Source organism: Bactrocera tryoni, chromosome 4 (genome assembly GCF_016617805.1).
Source record: "Bactrocera tryoni isolate S06 chromosome 4, CSIRO_BtryS06_freeze2, whole genome shotgun sequence".
NCBI classification, from domain to species: domain Eukaryota; kingdom Metazoa; phylum Arthropoda; class Insecta; order Diptera; family Tephritidae; genus Bactrocera; species Bactrocera tryoni.
The window spans coordinates 15,164-38,234 of record NC_052502.1 but is presented as its reverse complement, the minus strand read 5'-3'; the positions used below and the strand labels follow the sequence as shown (position 1 = coordinate 38,234).

General features: G+C 36.8%; 1 protein-coding gene across 1 annotated transcript in view; it reads left to right on the top strand.

The window, feature by feature from the left end:
* LOC120773539 (plectin) overlaps nt 1–23,071 on the top strand; it is a 90,945-nt gene that overhangs the window by 53,212 nt on the left and 14,662 nt on the right. The window contains exons 8-12 of the mRNA XM_040102497.1: nt 17,043–17,132; nt 17,747–17,992; nt 18,296–18,784; nt 19,284–19,316; nt 21,731–21,769. Coding sequence (XP_039958431.1) covers nt 17,043–17,132; nt 17,747–17,992; nt 18,296–18,784; nt 19,284–19,316; nt 21,731–21,769 — 897 coding nt within the window. The remainder of the gene's footprint in view (nt 1–17,042; nt 17,133–17,746; nt 17,993–18,295; nt 18,785–19,283; nt 19,317–21,730; nt 21,770–23,071) is intronic.

Sequence of the window (23,071 nt, the reverse complement as noted above, 5' to 3'; positions counted from 1 at the left end):
TACTTGAACCACGTACATAGCTGAAATAAAATAACGAAAGAAAGATGATTTTTGTAATAAAATTGAAAGAGAAGCAGAGACACAAGCGAAAAGTTGATGAAGCACGAACGAACGTACGAACGAAATGAGTAATTCTTTTGTCATTTTATTGCCAAAAGATAGATTTTTCACGAAAACTTATCGATGGTTAATGGCTCCAATTAATTGGCACTGTGTGCACGATGTAACTTTCAATGTGCCGGCACTGTTTTTTTCCATAAAGTAATTGCTTACATATTATTCTTTTATTGTTGTTCTTACGTGATATGCGAAATCAGCAGAAATAACTAAACAAATACAAAAAAAACATGAATCTTAAGTTATACTGAAGAATATACCTAAAAGTGTAGGTAAATGTAATTGAAATTTTATTAGAAGTAATTTGCCACTGAAATCTTACGTAATTCACTCGTAGCGGCAACTAAACCGAAATCGAGCGTTATGACACACTTGCAACATGTACAGTTAATATATTTTCCATTTAATTATTAATAAATAATATTTGATAGACGGTGCTGTTTACAAAATGCTTTTGTAATACTTTTTGCTGATGGAAATTGATACTTGAAAGTCACTATTCCTGAGCGTCGGCTCGCTATGTTTGTCTAGGCAATTCACCTGTATAGCTTATGTATAGCTGATACCTGGAATACTTACGAAGCATGCGTCTAAATTTCTATTGCATTAAGTATGACGCGAAAATTTAACTGGTTAAATATGAAAAGCTGAAATTGTAAACAAATAGTTAGCTTAACACGCCCGAAAGGCGCCACGAAACGAAGAACGATTAAGTTACATGCGGCGAGCGCTGAGCCAGTGCTCATTTGCCGTTATCAGCGGTCGGCAAACGGAAAGTACATTTCACACAAATACCGAATACTTGTAAAATATATTCCAAACTCCAAGCTAATTTCAATTTCACTTTTGAACTGCAGTTTTTCAAGTTACTAAAAGTATACAAAAATATATAAATAACTACTTATATATACATATATTACTTTTTGGTTTTGTATATATGACTTTTTATATATAAATATATAACTCTATATGTATATTTACATAATTAACGATTTGTTAGCACGAAACAAACGCAGAAATTAATAACAAAAAATGCAATAAAAAGGATACTGTAAATTTTAAAATAATTCACAAGCAAAAGTATTTAAAAACACTGTAAGAAACAGTAATCAGTAAACAGTTAACAGTATCAGTTGATTTTATGAAAACTCCAAATCTAATGCAACAAGTTACAAGTCGAACGCATTACTGTGGCATTATTGCCGATAGCGCGCTAGGCCTGCCTGCTAGGCATACAAACATACAGTCAATCATATAACTACTCACTAATCGTACAGTAGCCACTCATACTGCAACTTCACAATATTCATAACGGCCCACGCAACAACTAATCTTACCTACTCTTGTCAAAAGTTGTCTTGCGCGACTGCTGAAATCACTGCTAGCTAACTGTTATGCTGTCAATATGCAAACCTATGTATCACTAAAATGTTAATTCCAATCTGAGCTATTTTAGCGACTCATTTCACTCACTTAGTCACATGTTTAGCCAAATGCAAGCCTGGTGTAAGGAAGTGCTTGGCACTACTTATCTCCTGCTATCGCAACTTCTTCTTAAATAATCGTTAAAGCACACACTGTCAGTTGGCATTTACGAAAACCAATTGCAACCCTGTGACTAAAGAACAAATCCAAACTTGACAGTTTTGACACTTGCATTCGCATATTTGTATTATTTATTGAAAAAAAGTTAATAATAAACTGATAAACACTCGAAAATAAGCAAAAAGACATAATCACGCACCCTCACATACACAAGCACACTGCCATTTGGAGTTAATAAGCTACCAAAACATTTCATTCACTTAGCCAAGCTCATCTGTCTTCGCATATTTCCAATATTTTCATTTTCATTATGTTTAAAAATGTTTACTTTAATTTGCTTGTGTCTGTTACATACGCGCTTTTTTGTTGTGTCTATGTCGCAGGCCGTCGCTGTCATTGTTTCCACCTCTAACTCTAATTCCAACTCTACCACTGTCTCGATTTGTTCACTTTCTAACCACACTATCTTTTTGGTATCTGTTTGGAGCATTTCGCATTTCGAATTTCAACTTTCATTTATTTATTGTATTCAAGCGCCATAAGTACCATAAATACACATATTTTTGCACGTTCTATTCTATATGCAACTAAACTTTGCCAAACTTGAAGATTCTCCTTACGAACAAAACACATCGCACACCAATTCAACGCCCACCACTGTACAGTGCGGCAGCAATTAACGCTGCAATTAACCGTTGCTTGCTAACCGAACTCATCCACACCACCACACATACCATCGGAAGCCACAATCGTGCATTTATTGGAGCAATCTACACGCACACATACATACTTACACACGCACACACACGTTCACTCCACGTTCGGCCGTTAGGCTTGAGTTTAAACTCGATCGCTTTAGCAAAGCACTTTAGTCGTACAAAAACACCAACACTGTTCAGTGTTCGTTACAAAAACGCATTATTTGTATGAAGAAAGCGTTATTGACGCTGTACACAAACACGAAGATGCAGCAAGCAGCAAATCATGAAAGTATTTTTGTTTCGTTTCACCTACACCACCCACAGCTGCCACACTGAGCAGCGCAGCCGCAGAGCGAAGCTTGCCAAATGAAATTAAAAACAGCTTAAATTCATTCCAATCAATTTTGTATAATACATAAATCCTCCAAACCTTAACGATCCTCCCAAACGATGCTTTAAGTGTAAATAACTAAAATTTAAGGCGAAAATTAAGACAAAATTTAAAAAAAAAATTTATTGTAAACTAAGAAGTATTTAAAATTAGTTTCTTGCTTAAGGTTAGTGTTTGTATTTTAGCTGTGACACGCGTATTATAGCGGAATCTCGTCAATTAAACAATTGTGTAAATAGCTACAACAAAACCAAAGCAAAAGTTTTTGCGTATATAACATTGAATGCAACAACAATAAGACTGAGCTGTTAAACAGCCGCATTGTATTGAAAAAAAATTGAAAAAAAAAACAATAAAATTATATATTTTAAACGCAAATATAGCAACTAATTTTACTCAAAAGAGCGCAAAATTTTACGCTGTCCTTTGATTACATGAAATTAAATCGAAAACTTCAAATACATATAAATGGAAAGCATTACAAGAAAGTTAATGGGGCCAGTAGTCCGTAAGTGTTCGCTTAAAATCTAAAATTTTGGTGATGAATATGAAGAATAGAGCAACCGAAAAGCAGTAGAAATAAAAAACAAAAGAAATATTGAGAAAATCGTACAATTTACGAAAGTATTGAACAATTACAGTACAATTACCAATACCATTACCAGTACAAGTACCAGTACCAGTACCGAACAATTAATTAGTATGCAGTTAAATATTTTATTGATTTAGTGTGCAAGTAATTGAAAATTGTTATTGTAGTTATGATTTTGTTTGGCGCAAGTGTTTTTTCGAATGTTCGAATATGCGAAAAAAGTTAATAAACACACATTTATAATAACTATCATATATACATATATATATTTACTATATACTTAGATATATAGACTACATATAATTTCTCATTAAGCGCGCGCCAACAAGTGTGCGCGTGAGTTGAACAGAACGCAAAGTGCTTAGTTCAAGTGCCTGAAACCGAAAGCCTACCCCGCTTTAGAGCAACAAAAACAACAAAAGTATATAATAATGCTGTCGACCACACTTACCTAGCACGAATACAGACATACCAAAACCAGAAAAAGAAACAGTAAAATAAAATGTCATGAAAAAGCCACACTTTACCTTTGCTTTCCCACAAGACAACCAAATGAGTCTGAACAGCAAAGCAAAGAATCTCTCAAACAAGCAAATAAGCAAACATCTAATCAAGCCAATCAATCAAACACCCTAACAAAAAACAAAAAACAAGAAACAAGCAAACTACCCAAGCAAAAACTCTTTCAAATCGCCCATTTCAGATGTACGGCACATACGGCCCGACTGGAAGTCCGCCACTACCCGACATAATCGGTCAGTACTACGTGCCGACCGGCTACGGGCTCGGTGTTGGTCCGCCGCCACCACCACCGAGCACCTACGACATGTTCGGCCCCACTACTTCGGCTGCCGGTTATCTATACGAGCCGACGCTAAGCAGTACTGGCCTCTATGGCCAGCATCCATCGCCTATACGTCGACGCCGTTACAGCATCGCCGGCCTGCCATCGGCCTCGATGATGAACGACTACTACGGTCTGTATGCGCCACAAATGCAGCAGTCCTCCTCTTCGAATATAGTTAACCTGTTGAATGAGGCGCACAAATCCATTTCACGCTCCTCCCAGATACTAAACCAACATGCGCGCATGCAACAGGCCACACAACCGGTAACACCGCTGTCACATTATCCCGGACGCATAATCTCCAGCTATCCGACCTTGCATCCGGGCGATACATCACCGCCATACCTTAACGATAACCTCATGCAGATGTCGTCGAGCTTCTCATCCCAGCCGAACATGTATTTCCAACAGTATGCACCGACATCGGCGGCGGCCACGGCGGCAGCGGCCCAACAATCAGCAGCGGCGGCGGCGGCGGCAGCAGCAGTAGCGGCACAACAAGCGGCCACCGGTGGCCATTTGGGTGGAAGGCTATTGCGGCCGGCCTACTCAGTGTCAAATTTAAATTACTTGAACTATCCGAGCAAATACACTTCAGGTGGTGTTAGTGGTATTGGTGGTAGTAGTAGTTATGCGAATCCATTCTCTCAGTCCATATTCAGTCAGACCGATTTGCCATATAGCATGAGTACGTTGTTGCAGCAACGCAATCTAATGCCATCGTTACACGCCTCCAATCCGGCTATATCGCAGTACTATCAGTACGCCACACAGGCACCGCATACGCATACGCATCCGCTTGCCTACAATTTGCAACAGCAATTTGCGGGCACACAACATTATACACACCAGCTGCCGCCCGGCGTCCAGCACCCGTCGGCGCACATCCACCACTCGGTACAGCAGCAGCTGAATCCGTTGCATCAGTACCACGTGCACCAGCAGCAGCATCACATGCAAACGCATCCACTGGCGGCGTTGCGCGAAACGAGTGGACCATTCGCGGCAACACTCACCAGCAGCGCGCTGGACGACGCGGGGCTGACTGGGCGCGCGGGCCTAAGTGCAGGCGGTGGCGTTGGTGGCGTTGGCGGTGTGGCGACTGGCGCGGCGGGCGTTGCAGCTGCGTCCGCGTACGATAGCCTCCATACAGCGCCCACATATCAGCATCATCATTCGCATCAGCAACAACAACAGCAGCAGCAGCAACACCTCAGTCACTTAAGCCAACAGCATCTGCACCACCACCATCATCTTCCCACAACATCAGCCCCATTAAGCCATACAAGCACTCCATACCATCATCACCAACACATGTCGCCATATTCAAAACTAGATTTAGACTATCCGAAACTGCCATCCGAGCACAAACGACAAGTAAGTTTCAAATTTGACGTAGATACGCTATCACTAGATTCCTAAGGTTAAGTTACCACAAACAACAAACAAGCCAAACAGCAACCGCGGCCAGTATTAACAAAAAGAGAAACTCTCACCAACGGCGAAGTGCGAAATTGAAGCAAAAACAAAATTCTTGATCACACATTCGAAAATTTCGAAAACGCGTAGAATAATTGGAAGTGAAAATTAGAAAATACCGTTAGAAAACTCTAGCAAAATTTGTAGATTGGCAGAAATCAAAATTTCCATAGCACTCGCTCGTAGCAAAGGCATAAACACGCTTGCTGTGCTTAGAAAACAAGTAATAAAAAAATTAAGAAAATTTAGATTTAGCACTAATGATAAAGCATATAATGAATTAGTTGAACATAAGGAATGGGTGAAGTGCAAACACGGCGCGCGGCGAGAAAGAGGCTGCTTGCATTTACGTTGCGCATTTGGCGCCCCCGGCGAATGGAGCGCGACCGCAACTGGAGACACGCCCCTCTAATGTAGGTACATACCGTATACGCTTAACACACACACACACACGCACGTACACCCACACAAGCCTGAGCGTCTAGTCTTACAAACGAGACGCTTGGAGTCACATTTCTCCACAGGAACAGCAAAGGCATAATTGGTGAATGATTGATTGAGACCGGCGTGGCGCGCTGTAGAGTTAGCTGACTGCTGAAAAGTGCCGGATACACTGAGACGAAGCGACGCTGCAGCGCGCCATTACTTTCAAAATAATTTCTTCACACAAACACGATTGTAGCCAAGAAAAACGAAATGGAATCCAGTCCCTACCTTCTAACCGCCACTCACGACGCGTTTGGTTAGTCAGTTAGTCAGTTAGCCGGTCTGTTAGTTAGTTAGTTAGTTAGTTAGTTAGATGTTTAGTTGATTTGTTTGTGTACTGAGCCCTCCGTCGTACTACTCTACAGCTCCCAAGGCAACAACATGCGACTAACATCACAGGAGTACGTATATTGCTCGTATATAAAACGTACAAAAAGGATAATAAACAATTTGAAGCGAAGTGTTTTCACATATCATGCGCATACTCGTACATACATACTTACATATGACTTACATATAATTGCAAAACCTACCAAATACATTCAAATAATCTAAACAAACTCGTGAATATCACGAAAATAAACGAAGGCCAATCCAAGGCAAAGTGTTAAATCTGTCTAAAACTCTCTATACCCGCGCATAATATCATTGTACAATATTATGCAACATACATATATAGATGTGTATGTAGTAAAGTACTCATTATTCACACACCTATACCCGTACTACTTATCTAGCGTACTCGTTATACTCGTAAAAATGGTGCTAACGAAGGCATTTAGTCGTTTTGGCAGGCGCGTCTTAGTCAAATATTTAGCTAATGAATAGTCGATGTAATCAAAATGCATATATACAGATGTACATATATATATATACATATATATCTAGTTAGAAACAAAACACCAATGAGTCTAAAATGCAACTCAGCCGATAAGCGTTTATCTTGTGAGCCGAATGTCAGCGTAAATCTCTAAAGTGTTCAAGTCCCCTTATTGTAGTTTTTTTTGTAGCTGCTTAGGCATGCAGGAGTTCTAAGGTAAACGATGAATATCTCTTTATTTATTTCGAAGTGCTTTTCATTCTAGTCAAGGTTAAATTAGAGGTGCCATACCCAACCAGATCGATTTATTAGAAAGTTAGTTAGATTGAATTGACCCGGTGTTCCATCAACCTTTACTCCTAGAGCTGACACTGTTCATGCATGAATGCACATCCACTGCTGTTACCAAGATACGAATTTGTGACTTTATTGGGAGAATTTCTCGGTTCTCATACCATAGCCATAACCAAAATTCAATTGATAGACATGGTTAACTAACTGTAAACTGTGTTACCCGTAAAGTTGGATCGGTTATGGTTATGGCACCTTTAATTGAACCTATAGTTGAGTGATTTCATAATCATTTCGATATTATTTTTACCTTGAATTCACTTTCAAAGTTGATGAACTAGTTTTGCTTATTTTATGAGTCCGCCTTCAGTTCAGTGTAATTTCTCTCCCTCTTCACCACTCAATTAAACTCCAAGTTGAACAACTGAAAATATATATGTCGGCAAACGACAGTTACTTTGCTCACTCACTTCCTCGATAAATAAAATCCTTTTATGGTAAACTAAAAGTTCAAGTATTCTATTTAATTCTTTGTAGTTCTATATGGTTCAATAGTTAGTAAAGTAAAATTGCGAGTCAGCAAAATCCCAAAGAATGGAAACTGCAAACACACCGATTTTGGTTACTCACAGAACTTCAGAAACCAATTTTTTATGTGATCAAATAACAGCTCACTCTACTTACTGGACCCTTGTGGCTCTAGTTTTCTTAGTTAACATAAACCTGCAGCACATTTTAAGCAAAATTTGAAATTGAGTACCAAATAAAGTAATTTTTATTAGCTTGCTGTTATTTAGTTCAAAAGTATTTGAAATTTTAGCGTACAAGAGGCTGCAAAAAAAATTATAGGATAGACAGCTGCGTGTAACCTGATTTTGTGGTAGTCAGCGGATTAGTATCAATTTCGATATAAACAATATTTGAGTATCAGAACTAATATAAAAATGCAACTCTGTGTCGTATGCGCATGATTTTTGAAAGCTTTGACATAGTTTTTCATTTGAGTCATTTTGTTTTGGAGAATCTATAATAGCATAAGATAAAGCAACTACTTTTAAGCAAAATTAGTAATTATTAGTTCAACTGAATTACAAAAAAAAGTTAAAATAAATGAAAATAAATACGTAGAAAGCTGAGAAGGAAGAGCAAAGAAGACCGAGGAAAAGAGTAAAACACCAATTCGATGTGCCATGCCATTTTCGTGTATTACCGACTTACATATGTATAAATATGTATAAATATAAGAGGCATAGCTGTAGAAGAATGCTTAGCAAATCTTTACTATTATAATGTAATTACTGAACTTATTGAGCATTTCTTATAAGTATTTACTTAGTTAAAGTGCGTACAAATGAATTTTTCCCATTTTATTATTGTACAAAGGGAAATTTGTGCGCGAAATTTACAGAATTAAAAGTCCACCAGCACTTATTACTTTTACTTAATTATTTGTATGTATATTGAAGTGACAGAGAAAGGGAAATTATTACTGTGAAACAAAGAGCAAATGAGATTAAGTTGAATTGAAGCCGTTGCAGAGAACTCAGGACAATTTTCACAAAATTAAAATGACAAAAGAAGAAACAAAAAGTTTGAGAAATTTCGAAAACAAAAAACAAAAGTGAAATAAATTAATAAGTGAAGACTTTTGCAAAACTGCGTTTAACTGCCCGGCAAAACATGCTGCAAGCAACACACAAAATTTCAAAGCGAAAGATAAGCAAAATGCTTGATGAATTAAAGTAGAAAAAGCAAATGCAAAAATCGCTAAACTGCACCAAAAACGCAAAGCAAAGCAAAGCAAAACCATTAAGACTGTATATATGAATATAGAGAAAATATTTGAAAATGTATTAAAAACTGTTAAATACTTTCATTGTTCAATTGGAAAATTGTTACTATTGAAATTAAGCTTAAGCGTGAATTTTAATTCCATTTCCACTACGGAAAAATGACGTTTTACTTAAAGCATTACTTTATATAGACTACTTTCTGCAAAAACTAAATTACAGAAGCAAAATTAAAAGAAATTAGATTTAACTAAGAACCTTATTACAATTTAAAATTGAATCAAAAATTAAACATTTTAATTATGTAAATTGTTAACTCTTACAAGGTACATCGGATCTGAACACTACAAACCATTGAGAACTGTCACTAAGTGCTTTCAAATCGTACAGTTTTCACGCAATTCCGCATTGAGCGCGGCGATAGCAATAGAAATTTTATGCGGCTGATTAAATATGAAAGGGTTCTGAATAGTCAGAGGAGAACGCTTAAATTTTTTTTTTATTTCGAAAATTCCATTCGAAGTTCCATTCTTTTTAAAGAAAAAACACAGAAACTTCAAATTTAATGGTATTATCATCCGAAAGAACATTCTTTGGCAAATATGTTTTGAATATTATCGCTTTCAAATGTTTGCTGCGGCTACGTTGCAGATAGTCCATCCGTTGATTCCACCAGCTCACAAACCAGACCAAACCGTTGTTCATGCGTAGGTAAAAAAAATCGTTTGAAAAAAGTACCTTTCAGTTCAGTTCACGTTCAGATCGAGTTAGAATTTTTTTGTTTAAATCAAACAATTTTATCAAAAGCCTCAATGAAAAATTTGGAAAGGTTCGAAATATTAAGTGTAAACTAAAGATATAATTTGTTAGAGATATCGATAGAAATCATCAAGACAGAAGGTTTTTACCGAACAAATCCTCCAACTCTTTTTCCAGCAAACCTCATCTAGAGATCTGAAGAAAACCAAATGTCGCTCGAGCCAAATCTCAAGATGCGAAAGCGATTCGAACACAGTGCTTTTCGATACTCCAAAACATTCACATCGTACGCTTAGATTATATATTTGGTTTAAATTCATTTTATCGCGACTCAAAACCAGTTTGTGGATTTTTTTAAGTTATCCTGCGTTACCGTCTTTTGTTGGACGTTCCTGCGCTCATCGCCTGAGAGTTTGCGTTTCGAAACTTCTTAGATCTTTAAACGGTTTTTTGCAATATCCCTTTAGAATTACAAAGCAAGTAGTGACAGTTCTGAGGACACATTTCTTCACTTCGAATTAAAGCGGTATTACATTTATGCAAGAAAACAAAAAACTTCCTTTTACAAATAAGTAAGCGTTTAATAATAAATTATTTAGCAAATTAAATTTAATAAAATTAAAAAATAAATAAGAAACATTCAATTTACAGCAAATACAAATTTTTTCCCCAGCTAGAGTGTGATTAGTAATGAAGGTCAATTACAAAAAGTAATGTAATGTTGTTCATAATGCAATGCAGACGTTGATGTATTTGAAGTAAAACTCAAAAATATTTAAAAAATACTAAACATTAAAGAAAAGTATGTATAAAAGTAGGCAATTAACTCAAATTTAATGCGATGTGAGCGTATGTGCTGAGAACTGGCATTCAAATATGGTATTAACATGTAATGTTTAGTAATTAAGTAATTAGATTGTGTGGAAGAAACATGCTGGCAAACAGCGAGACGGTTGAAAATTTCAATAACAAAATTTACTATTTATTGCTGCTTGTTACAATGCATAATGTATTATTAATGAAAATTATTTACCTAATCAAAGTATTTTACTTCCAATTAAATATATGAAACAACTTACTCTTAAAGCCCAACATGGGTAATGCATATTGCATATAGTTAGTATGCATATTATGGGACCCCGCTATTCTAATTAAGACACTTTACTGCCCTAACTATATACTATACAAACATATATACATATATATATTTATTGTGCTGAAAGCTGAAACACAAACACGCTGCGTGACTTCAATTTAAAAGAACCAACAACACAAACACAATTCTAAATATCCCAAGCCCAGCCTGAGTTACTTTGCAGCATTTTTGAAAATATACCTAAATTAATAGGCAGCCCATAAGAGAGAATTGAGACCTAAGAAGTTATATTTCTTATTAAGCAGTTTGTGAATACCTCATTATAATGCTATAACCTCTAGCTACTCGATGTGTACTGACAATGGCTGTTTTTTGTTTTTATACGAGTTGTTTGTTCGATTCGCCACACACAAAGGTTTTTATATTGGAATACGACAGTTACATGGTTACAGTTATGGCTTCCAAAGCTCCAACTTAAGAGACATTGGGCAGCTGGGATGGAAAAAATCCAAATCCACTAGATTGCTGTATAAAGCTTAATTTCATTACCATCCGAGACCATTATGGCCCAAATGATGGCCTAAGTACGGCCGCCTTGGTCTCGTACTTCTGCGCCTCCCTTTTCCTCCAACCAACCAACTAACTTCACTCATTTTGATACTTCCGAAAAAACACTATCTAAATTACGCACTGAGGGGAAAGTAAAACCACAAATTTTAATAAAATTTCTGAGTTGGTAGCACTACCAGATAGCTGTTTTTAAAATTAGACATTCAGCAGAATATTTCTGAAGTTTGTAGAACGTATTACGGGATTTCCAGCCTAGTAGTAATCTCAAGATTATGTACCATGTAATTTTAAGACACACAGATGGTGCAGTGAAAAATTGACAAAGTTAACCGGTAGATCAACTGCCGGTTAAATTTGAAGATGGTTTATTTGTAAAAAGCAGGTTTTGAAATGGAAATGTCTTTAAAGAATCCCACAAGCTACCTAAAAGGGAAAGCAACTAGTTTCTTGAACCATTTTGCAACGAACTTTCTCAGAAGTAGCCACGCCAGTCGAATCCTAGGCGCTTGTTGCAAGTGGCGTTTCTACTGGCCTTTTCTTCCCTTTCCCAAGTGTATTCCGATCCTATCGAACCGGTTGCCACACATTCTTTAGCAGGGAGACCTGCAAGCTCATCTCCATTGACTTAATGATTAATTTTAAATGCCGCCTGAAAACCCGGGAATCGCTTACACCAACTTCGATTATTATATTGGTCATTGTTTTCTCTCGACCGGCTGGATTAAATTTATTGTTTACTCACTTTCCTTATTCCTTAAGTTCATACTATTAGCAACGACATTCAACGATAATTCTTCGAAACTCAAAAGTGTAGAATCTAGACAATTGGGTGAAAGGCAACTTGTTAACGAAATCGGCAATTTACCCAATCGAATAAAAACTTAGGAAAATATACATACACACATACAATGTTTGCAAATTGTAAAAACAAATAAAAAAACAAAAACGAAAAAGAAAAAGAAAAAGAAAAAGAAAAGAAGCTCTGCATTCGCATACAAATATATCTAATACAATAATACTCGTACTCGTTAATAGCTCAGACTAGCCAATAAATCAGTGTATTCGTATACTTACAAGTACATACGTACACGCATACATACAGACAGAAAAACTTGCATTTAAACAAAAGTACCCGCAGCGGTGCTGATACTATTTAGGTATAAGCTGACTGTTATTCTTTTTTGATTAGCATATACAATATTTCATACTTATATATACATATACGTACTACATGTATACATACATACATACATATGTACAAGTGTAATAGCAGATTTACATAGCTGATATTGATTGCCATAAGAAAGATGCCGAAATGTGAAACTATCTACACAATAATTGAATGAAACAAGTTGATAAAAAAAAGTTGTATATACACACATATATATAATATATATACATACTTACAAGCACGCATACATACATATGGTGGAGTTACAAGTAAACGCATAGCAAATGTCTATAATCTTGAAATAAGTTTCGATATAAGTAAGGTTTACCAGCTCTGTGTGAGCACACAAATCGCAGATTTAGCTAATGAGTTGACCAGCACGCGATATGGGCTCTGTAACGACGCTTGGTGCCTAGTTGAGGCTCAGTAATTGGTTCCCAGAATAAACTTTTTCAATATTTTTACACTATTTTATAGAGATGCCGAATATGTTTGACAACATAAGGACCACCGCGTAAATCATTTCTCCACTTTCTCTTACCAGCATGCTGTAGGCCACACCCTGCAGCTGCACTGCAATAAACTGGTATCGAATATATTCGAAACCATTAGCTTACTCAACGGGAAAGCATTTCATTGTACTCTTCAACGTTTATTTAGACCAATAAAATCGAAAATATTAAAATAAGTTACTTCGATTTTGGCGCCGAGAGACTTTTTTTGGTTTCGGCGGATTATCCTCAAATCAAGATACTGCATTTGTTGCCTTCTATTTACAATAAAAACCGTTTTGTAAGAGTCTATATATATTAATTCTGACACCGAAGAATTCTACGATTCCGAATGCGTGTTACCCAACTCAGACATACCATAGGTAGTAACCCAATTTTTACGACATGCCTCGTGCAAATTTTCTGTCGATCTTCATTTTTATTTTTGATGCTTGAACTATACCTAAAAGCAAGTCCACTCTCCTACTTAAGGGGTCAGTAGGGTAATCTGGCCTGTTCTTTTGACATTTTTTTGTCATGGAAATTTTTATTCTACAATAGAACTTTTTTCACATATCATGAGGTATATCGTGGAGTATGTAAACAAATTTTTTCGGAATTTTTTGATGACATCTGTCGGAGAAATGGCTGGGTGAATGAGATGGTTTTTTCACTGGCGGACACGATTTCTCATGTTTGGATCATCTGAAACACAAAAACCCAATTTATTCTTAAAAAGTACGTGAATGGTGATCGTTCCTACTAGAATCATGAAAAAATGTTGAAAAAAGGAATTATGAACGTCGAGCGGTATTATTATTTTTGGGCCTTTTTCGAAACCTTCCAATTCTACATTAATTCTAAGGGTATAAGGGAACAGAAAATGCAAAAAAAAAGTTAAAAAGGATTACCCTACAGACTTCTTAGAACAAAGCATGTTCAAGATGACCTGAAACGAATATAATTTAGCCTTTTTATAAATATAAGGGTTTACCATTACCACTTTCTGCAGCAATTAGGACCGTATGCCAGCAGTAAGGCGCCGAATATTCCCTTCGAAAGTGTCAATCGCTTCAGGTTTATTTGGGCCCACAGGCCTATGATCCGAGCTAATGCGCTCCCCAAAAGTGTTGTTAAATTCATTGTTCTGTTTTCTGTATGGCATCAAAGTCGTCCATCAAATTCCCTGTTGACTTTAACATTATGGCCGGTTTCATTTTTGAAGAAATATGAATCAATAATTCTTCCTCTTCTTCTTTATTGGTATAGACACCGCTTACGTGGTCATAGCCAAGTTTACAACATCGCGTCAGTCGCTCTTTGGCGCCAATGGAAGATTCCACGTGCAACCAGCCGTTTCTTCAACTGGTCTTTCCAACGGAGTGGTGGTCTTCATCTTCCTCAGAGCTGGAGTGTTTTCAACCATGCGGAGGACATGACCTAGCCAGCATAGTCACTGTCTCTAAATTCGCTGAACTATGTTCATGTCGTCGTATATCACGTACAGCTCACTGTTCCGTCGACTGCGGTATTCGACGTTGCCAATGCGCAAAGGACCATGAATCTTTCATTGAATTCATCAGATGTTGTCATCGTCCATGCCTCTGCGCCATATAGCAGGACGGGAATAATGAGTGACTTATAGAGTTTGGCCTTTGTTTATCGAGAGGATTCCTACCCAGTCCGAAGTAGCACCTGTTGGCAAGAATTATTCTGCGTTGGATTTCGAGGCTGACATTTTTGTTGCTGTTAATACTGGTTCCAAGATAAACGAAATTATCCACGAGAAATTTCCTCTTGCCCTCGTTCACTACCAGACCCATTTGCTTTTCTTCCTTATCCAGTGTGGAGAAAGTAGAACATAAGAAATATGAACCAATAATATGCATATAAATCACACCAAACAGTAAAGTTTTGCGGATGTAACGGCGTTTTAGTAGTGTTATACTAAATTAACTGACAATTTGTCTATTGACGTACCCATTCAACCAAAATGAGCTTCATCGTTAAACAAAATTTTCTTGTGAAATTCAGGATCGGTGACCATTTCACTTTGTGCTTATTCAACGAACGTGTGTTGTGCTTGATTGTCCTTTGGTTTCAACTCTGTCACGAATTGATCCTTCCGCAAAATCTTGCATAAAATGGAAGGCCACAGCTCCAGTTGTTACGCGCGTTAACGGATAGACTCATTCGAGTTTTCTGATATGTGATTTAGATAAAGGTTCCCTACTTTTAAAACATAGAAATTTCAATGAAGATTATCGCTTTGAAATGTTCGGATGGTCCATCCGTGGAACTGGCGAATGACAGGCGTAACGTTTTGCTCTAAGGCCTGAATCGAAACGGGATTGTCCCCATAGGCTTTAAACTTTACATATCCCCACAAAAAAAGTGCAACGGTGTGATATCACACGATCTCGCTGGCCAATCGTAGAATTGGTAAAAGTGGCCAATTATGAAATTTGTGATCGATAAAACTCAGAAACAATAATTCATTTTCTTAATTTGCTGTTGATTTGTGATGAATCAAGTACATCATTCCTGGTTTATTGACACCATATATAAAGCAAAATTACTTACATTAGCTTTATTTATTCACGAACTAAGCAAGAGGTTCCGAGTATCCGACATGCCACGACAACGATTATTGAGTGATTATTGAGAGTCTACAAGTCTATCTCCAATACAAAAGGTTTTCAATACATTTTCAACCCCTTGAATACATAATCCTACTTTACTAAGATTTCCACTTCGTGAAAATGTATGCTTTTCAACATAGCCTATATTTCTTGTAGTACTCATCGGTATTCAAAGTTGTCTTTATAGACCCTATGTCGCGTAGTGATTTGTGTGTCATTTTCAAAGTAACTAACTGAGGCATTTATTAATTAAATATTATGTTGTATTCCAAGGCAGTATTTATAATATACTTATACTTATATACATGCTATGCATACATATACATATACGCTGAGTTACAACAAAAAAACAATGAAAAAGAAAAACGAAAAACGAAAAATAATATTGTAATTAAAACTGCTAATAAACAACAATAAAAAACCAAAAAAAAAACATATTATAAATAATCTTCAAACTTTATTGAAATATAATAAAAAATAAAAGTAAATAAAAACTTAACAAAATATTTCATACATTTTGGCAAAGCTTACTCTGTACGTAGTACCACAACACCAACAAAGAAATTTATGATTTGAGAAAACACACACACTTCAGCACTTTTGAAGCGATCAGTCACACATACACACACACATACCAATTACAGACACAGTTCTCTAAACGAAATAAGCATTCACGCCAAACAAAGTTTCCGAACACCCGAACACCAAGCGACAAACCGAAGACTTCGGTTTTACACAATTGGACATTGTAAAGAGCACAAGTGCACATTTGTTAACATTGCAAAAATTACATACATACATATATGAAATGTTTGTAAACTCTCTTTCAAGCGAGCAAGAACTTCCACTCACAACTCCGCGTTCAAGCCGAAAAAAACACAATCTCATAATCGAATGCACAGAGAGTCATATACAACAGCAAAAATTTCATTACTTTCCATAAATTACACACACTTCTCATCATAATGCCGCCACTAAGTGCGAGCGGCGTATTCATCCATCTCTATCTCTGTCTCGCTCTCTCTAACTCTCTGTCACTCGAACATTAAACTTTCAAAGCATTTTCATCGATTTCATATGTCATACGCCGCTCTGGCGATGCATTCAACAAAACTCTGCTCATCGCCATTCAACGTTAGCGAACCCAAATTGTCCCTTTTTACCAACAAACACACATATGAACTCACTATATAAGAGTAATGCTAATGTAATGCAATTTATTTTTTCCAAATTCTACCTTGATTGGCTTTTAAGTTGGACGAATTCCGTCTTGAAATACAAAGAAGGGATCAAGAAATATTGGCGATGGCGGCCAAAATGAAAACTTTGGAAGAGCAACATCAGGTAAAGGATCGGTTTTATTTTACTCTTCTACATGTAAGGCTGTGTTCACATAAGCACCGCCTAAGCTTAACCTTTTGGTGAAGGATGCTTGGTACGAATTTAAAAAATTAAAAAAAACTAAAATTTTATGTGAGAAAAGCTTTTAGATTAAGTCATTTCCACTAACCAAGTATGATATTTTTGAACGTGAATACCACGAGGAATACCAGAAGAAATTATTTCAACTAACTGTAAACACTGAATATGGTGAACTTCAGGATTTCAATATTTAAGCGCTTAAACCAAATATAAAAACATTTAAAAAACTTAAAGATTTCATTAAAGCATAATTCAATATAATATCGTACAGCAGATCTATAGATGTAGCGTAAATAGTCGGAATAATCGGTCACCTTTTAGCTCAACTGAGATATTGTCACTTTAGGCTTTGAATTTCAGTATAAACAAGTTAAATGCTACAAAATTATAAAACTTGCACAATTTATACATTTTTGTTTTTTACTCAAGCCAAACCATGTTCATCACTTAAGGTTTAAGCGGTGTGAACATAACCTACAATTTTGCATATCCATAATACCATAAATTTGAACAAATCATGCTTATAAAATTTGTAGGACTATCAGCGGCACATAGCGGTTCTGAAGGAGTCGCTATGTGCCAAGGAGGAGCACTACAATATGCTGCAAACTGATGTTGAGGAGTTGCGCGCCCGCCTGGAGGAGAAAAACCGCTTGATCGAGAAGAAGACACAAGGCACGCTACAAACGGTGCAGGAACGGAATCGTCTGACTAGTGAACTCACCGAATTGAAGGATCACATGGAGATTAAGGATCGCAAAATCAACGTGTTACAGCGAAAGGTGCACTATAATACAGACACATATACCACATTACCACCACGCTCTACAGCCACATCACTACTCACCTCAACTCAAACATACACTGAGCTCTAAGCCACTTACATGACACATAGTTTGTTAAACTGCTCTACACTACTACTACTACTGTTAAACAAACAAAATCTGCAAAATAAACTAATGAAAAATAACTTTTTTCTTTACTTTTATTTCCCATTGGTTTTCCACACTTGCGTTGCTTTGGTTTGTTCTCTCGTTTTGTCTTTTTTTTTTTTTGTTTTGTACCCAACTATGCGTCGCCAATAGATTGAGAATCTCGAGGATCTGCTCAAGGAGAAGGATAATCAGGTGGATATGGCGCGGGCACGTCTGTCGGCAATGCAGGCTCATCACAGTAGCTCCGAGGGCGCTCTCACAAGTCTCGAAGAGGCCATTGGTGACAAAGAGAAACAAATGGCCCAACTGCGAGAACAGCGAGATCGTGCCGAACATGAGAAGCAAGAGGAGCGCGAATTACATGAGCGTGAAATTGCCGATTACAAAATCAAGTTGCGCGCACTCGAGAGCGAAGTGGAGAAATTGAATACACGCCTGGAGCGTGCAGTCACCGAACGTGAGCGCTTGGAAATCAAACTGGAGGCGTCACAAAGTGAATTGGGCAAATCGAAGGCGGAGCTGGAGAAGGCCACCTGCGAGATGGGACGCAGCAACGCCGACTGGGAGTCCACTAAACAGCGCATCGCCCGTCTCGAATTGGAGAACGAACGCTTGAAGCACGATCTGGAACGTTCACAGGTACTGGCATGTATTTAAGTAGACACTCAAGCCGTTAACAACAATCGGTTAGGTGCTCTTTCTTGCTCTTGATTTCTCAAAACGTAAAATTAACTACATACAGTTTTATGTATATGCGATATAAATACTTATGCGTTCGATGTTCTATACCCCAAAGAAATACTAGCCTAATTACATAAATGCATACTCAACCTATTACCGAATCGAATGATATCAACTATTTACTAAAACTACAACAATTACTTAGGTGTTAAACTATTATAAAGATATGAAACCAATACTACCTGCATATATTATATATTTACCTTTAATAATACTCAATTTACTTACTTATATACTATATACATGTGTGTTTTTGAAGCAATAACGTTTTTACTGTGCTATTATTATTATTATTTACATGTACACATTTACTCCACTCAACCACCTATGTACCTATGTATCTACAACTATGTTCTACTACTATTATCACCTACTACTATAACTACCACCATAATAGCTGCAGCTAGAAGAACAGACCACACTACATAAAGTAAGATTTTTTCTATGAAATCCCTAAGAATTCATCATTTTTAATTAACTTTAGCTCACGAAAAGCATTAAAGTTTAAGTAAACCGCTCAAACGATCACGCTACCGATCATAACAGACTTCGTAACTGCTCACCTGCAACTGCGAGTGAAACCGTGGCATGAACAGTCGCCGAATGTTCGAACAGTAAGTCGTGTGTGACTACACTTTCACTCGTTGCTTTGCGCTTATAGTTCGTGCGTTGAAATCGCATACGAGTATTGCTCGTATTGCTAACGAACGAGTGCTTATGTGAGCGATGGGAGCAATTACGAACTCGTTATGATATGTCACGCTTCATTGCACTGTATATAGAGAATTAGTAGTTGCTAAAGTATTTACAAATATTCCTGTTGTTTTGATGAATAAAAATTCAGAATTTTTTTCGTGTACTAACCAAATAGGGCAGGACTCCAATTATACTAAAACTTTAGAACTATTTAACCTTTGCCGAAGTTTATATGCAAATAATTGATATTTATACATACATACTCGTATATACGTCGTGTTGCACCTCAAACACATGTGCTCGTAAAAGAACAGTTATATATTCCTAGCATCGGAAAATTATATACATATAACATATATCGGACAGAAAGCTAAAACCAACACCCACACACTCATACACAAGTACACTAAAGACACATTTGCTCTTAACTTTCACAAAAAAAAGACACGAATTTAAAGACATTTTTGTCTGCAGGAAACAAGATAGAATTTTACTTATAAAGGGTGATCCATTTCGAGGTCTTTAAAAAAGTAGGTTAAAGAAAAACACACAATCTTCAAATTTAGTGGGAAATTTTTATTACCATTATTCGAAAGAACATTCTTTGGCATTTATTTTCTGAAGACTATCTCCTTCAAATGTCGTCTCAGATGGTCCATCCGTTAAGTCCAATTTTCGATGACTCGTTCGAGCATCGAGCGATAATTCCACCGGCCAATAAACCACACCAGACCCTTCTTTTTTCGGGATGAAATAGCAGCTCTTGAATCTCTTCGGGTTGTTCTTCGTCCCAAATGTGGCAATTTCGCTTACAAACCCATTGAGCCAGAAATCATCTCTAAACAAAATTTGGATCGAAAACGTCGTATCTTCTTGGAACTTCTTAAGACCCCATAGACCGAAGTGATGTCGCTTGGGCTTTCAATTTAAGATGTCGGCGTTAAATGTATTAAGTCGTTCCATACGTCAGTCCGAGTTGCTGCGAACTGCGCCGAGTCGACTTTCACAGTCTTCGTGTACACTCTCAACTGCGACTGCTGATATTTTCTTCGCTGCGTGCTGAACTGGGTGTACTCGGTTGAATATTGTCCAATAATGAATGCTGGGTCTCCAGATGGGTGATGGTGTTGCGAAAAGTACCTCTACTTGGATCACCCTTTACAACTTATATTTTAGAGCGTAATGCTCGGCTTGATATAGTGATGGAAATAGATTGAAAAAAGTAATTGTGAAGTGGTTCCTTATGAAAGCACACTCGGAAGATTTAGAGATTACAACAACATATATAGATTTCACTTCTTGTGCTATCCCTATGAAATTATAACACGCATTCTTCGTTTTTTTACTTCTAATCCCAACTGCCGAATTAATTCGGGATTAAAAACTTGAAATTTATTTATGAATGCAAAGTTTTTAAATTGAAAACTTCGCAACCCAAATCAAAATGTATATTAACTTACGCAAAGCATAGCAATGTGTTCTAGAGAAACTCTAAACAAGATGATCTCATTAAACTAGTACCAAAGTTGTAAGTTCTCATTCAAGATATTTAGTAGTTTAGGCAGAAAGTAATGCTCCAGTCGAGGCAGCTTCCAGAGATATGTTCAAAAAATAACTGTAAGCTAAGCTCAAAACTAATCTTCCCAACATAAACAAAGCTTTCGAAATCGGTTGTTGGAAAATTGTTTGTGATCATATCCCTTGTATGCATATGAAAGCCGTTTTGTCAATATGAAGCTTTCGCAGATAATTCATGGAAATAAGAATTACTTTCAGACGGTATCGCATGCTCCAAAATATTGCAAAATTTTCCAAAAAATAACAAAACTTCAAACCGAAACATGCTCTTTAATCAAATTATCCATCACTATTATGAAGCTTAAATATTGTATACTGAAATTATTTGCATTTACATTTGTCAGAGTATCTACAAAATCAGCTAACAATCGCTAGTTATTCGAAGTCCTAAACGCTCGAACTGCTCCCAATACCCCAGCACTTTAGTTTTGCTAAATTCTCAGTTCCGAATGCCACAATCATAGGCCTCTCATGCGTACATTCATATATTGATTGTTAAAAGCACAACTAAAGAAGAAGTGTTTGCTAAAATTTACTTTTTAATTGTAATAATATTCAAATACTTTTCAGTCTGTACAAAAATTAATGCTCGAGTCGGGACGCTTATCGGTAAGTCAAAGTCTCAATATATATTTTCCACATATACATCATCTCGAAACCATACAGTTCGCTCGCTTCATATGAAGATCCAACCATAAGTGGCCCGCTGCATTTGTACCATTCAAACCAAGCTTTTCATGCGCACGTCTGTCTAAAGAGCTCTCAACTTGAGCAACTTGTTATCAGGATTAGTTTGACAAGTTTAAGCAAAATTTTATATAATTTTATTTCATATTTTTCAAACGAAGCCGATACATTGAAATCCTTAACTGCTATACAGTACTCAGAATGCAAGAAAACTCCTATGAAAGTCTATGAAATATCTACCCTGTTCCAGATCATTCCACTGGACATTTTGATTTGAAAAAGCTCGTCAAGTTTACCTACTTAAGTTAGGTTAGGTTAAGAGGTCGATTCTAGGTTCGAAACATCCGTTTAACAACTCACCGCGCCTTTTTTCTTGCGACTCCTCCCCATACACATATTATTCTTGGTTTAAAAAAAAGCCGCCACGAGTTGCCTCTTGCCAACGCAGTAACCCAAGTGTGCAGGAATGCAGTTGATTGAGGAGTTTCAGCGAGTACTTGTTCGGACTCCTTTATATATCCATCTTCCCTCAGGCTTAGAGCGCACTTCGCAGCAATGTACCTGCCGGCAAAGTACTGCTTAATTAATCCCTATATCTGTACCATTATCAACTATATCGACTTTGCTTTTTCTATTAAAAGAAAACTGCAAAAACAAAAAAAATATAATTCGTTAATTTTTTCCTGAGTCACCCACAGTAATCACTCGATATAAAGGAAAATTTTTCAAACTTTTGTTTAGAAAAAACTGCCAGTCCATTCAAAACACTTCTTAAATCAGGGCTTACGTATTTTCGTTGGGGAGATTTAGCAATAAGGAGCATAATTCCTTATAACCGCGATTGCGTGCTGAAAGATGGATACTCGATTGAATGAGCTAAACATTTTTCTTATTGTGATAAATGAAAGAGATTTCAACTACGTATTTTTAAACTTTATTTGAAAATTGCTTAAAATATGATATTATTCGAAAATCGTTTGGCCTACATTTAGGCGCAAAATGCATTCGCTGTGAAGTAGTATAACGGTAATGTTTAAAGTGAAGCCATCATATGCCATACTTACAGTACAGACGTCTACAGTATACGCTTGTAAATAATTATATACAAACACACACACACACACTCCTACGAACACATGGTATATACTTCATATATGTTGTGTTGTAAATGCATTGTTGTCAACCACACAGATTCTCTGCTGTACAAAATGTTGCACGCATCCT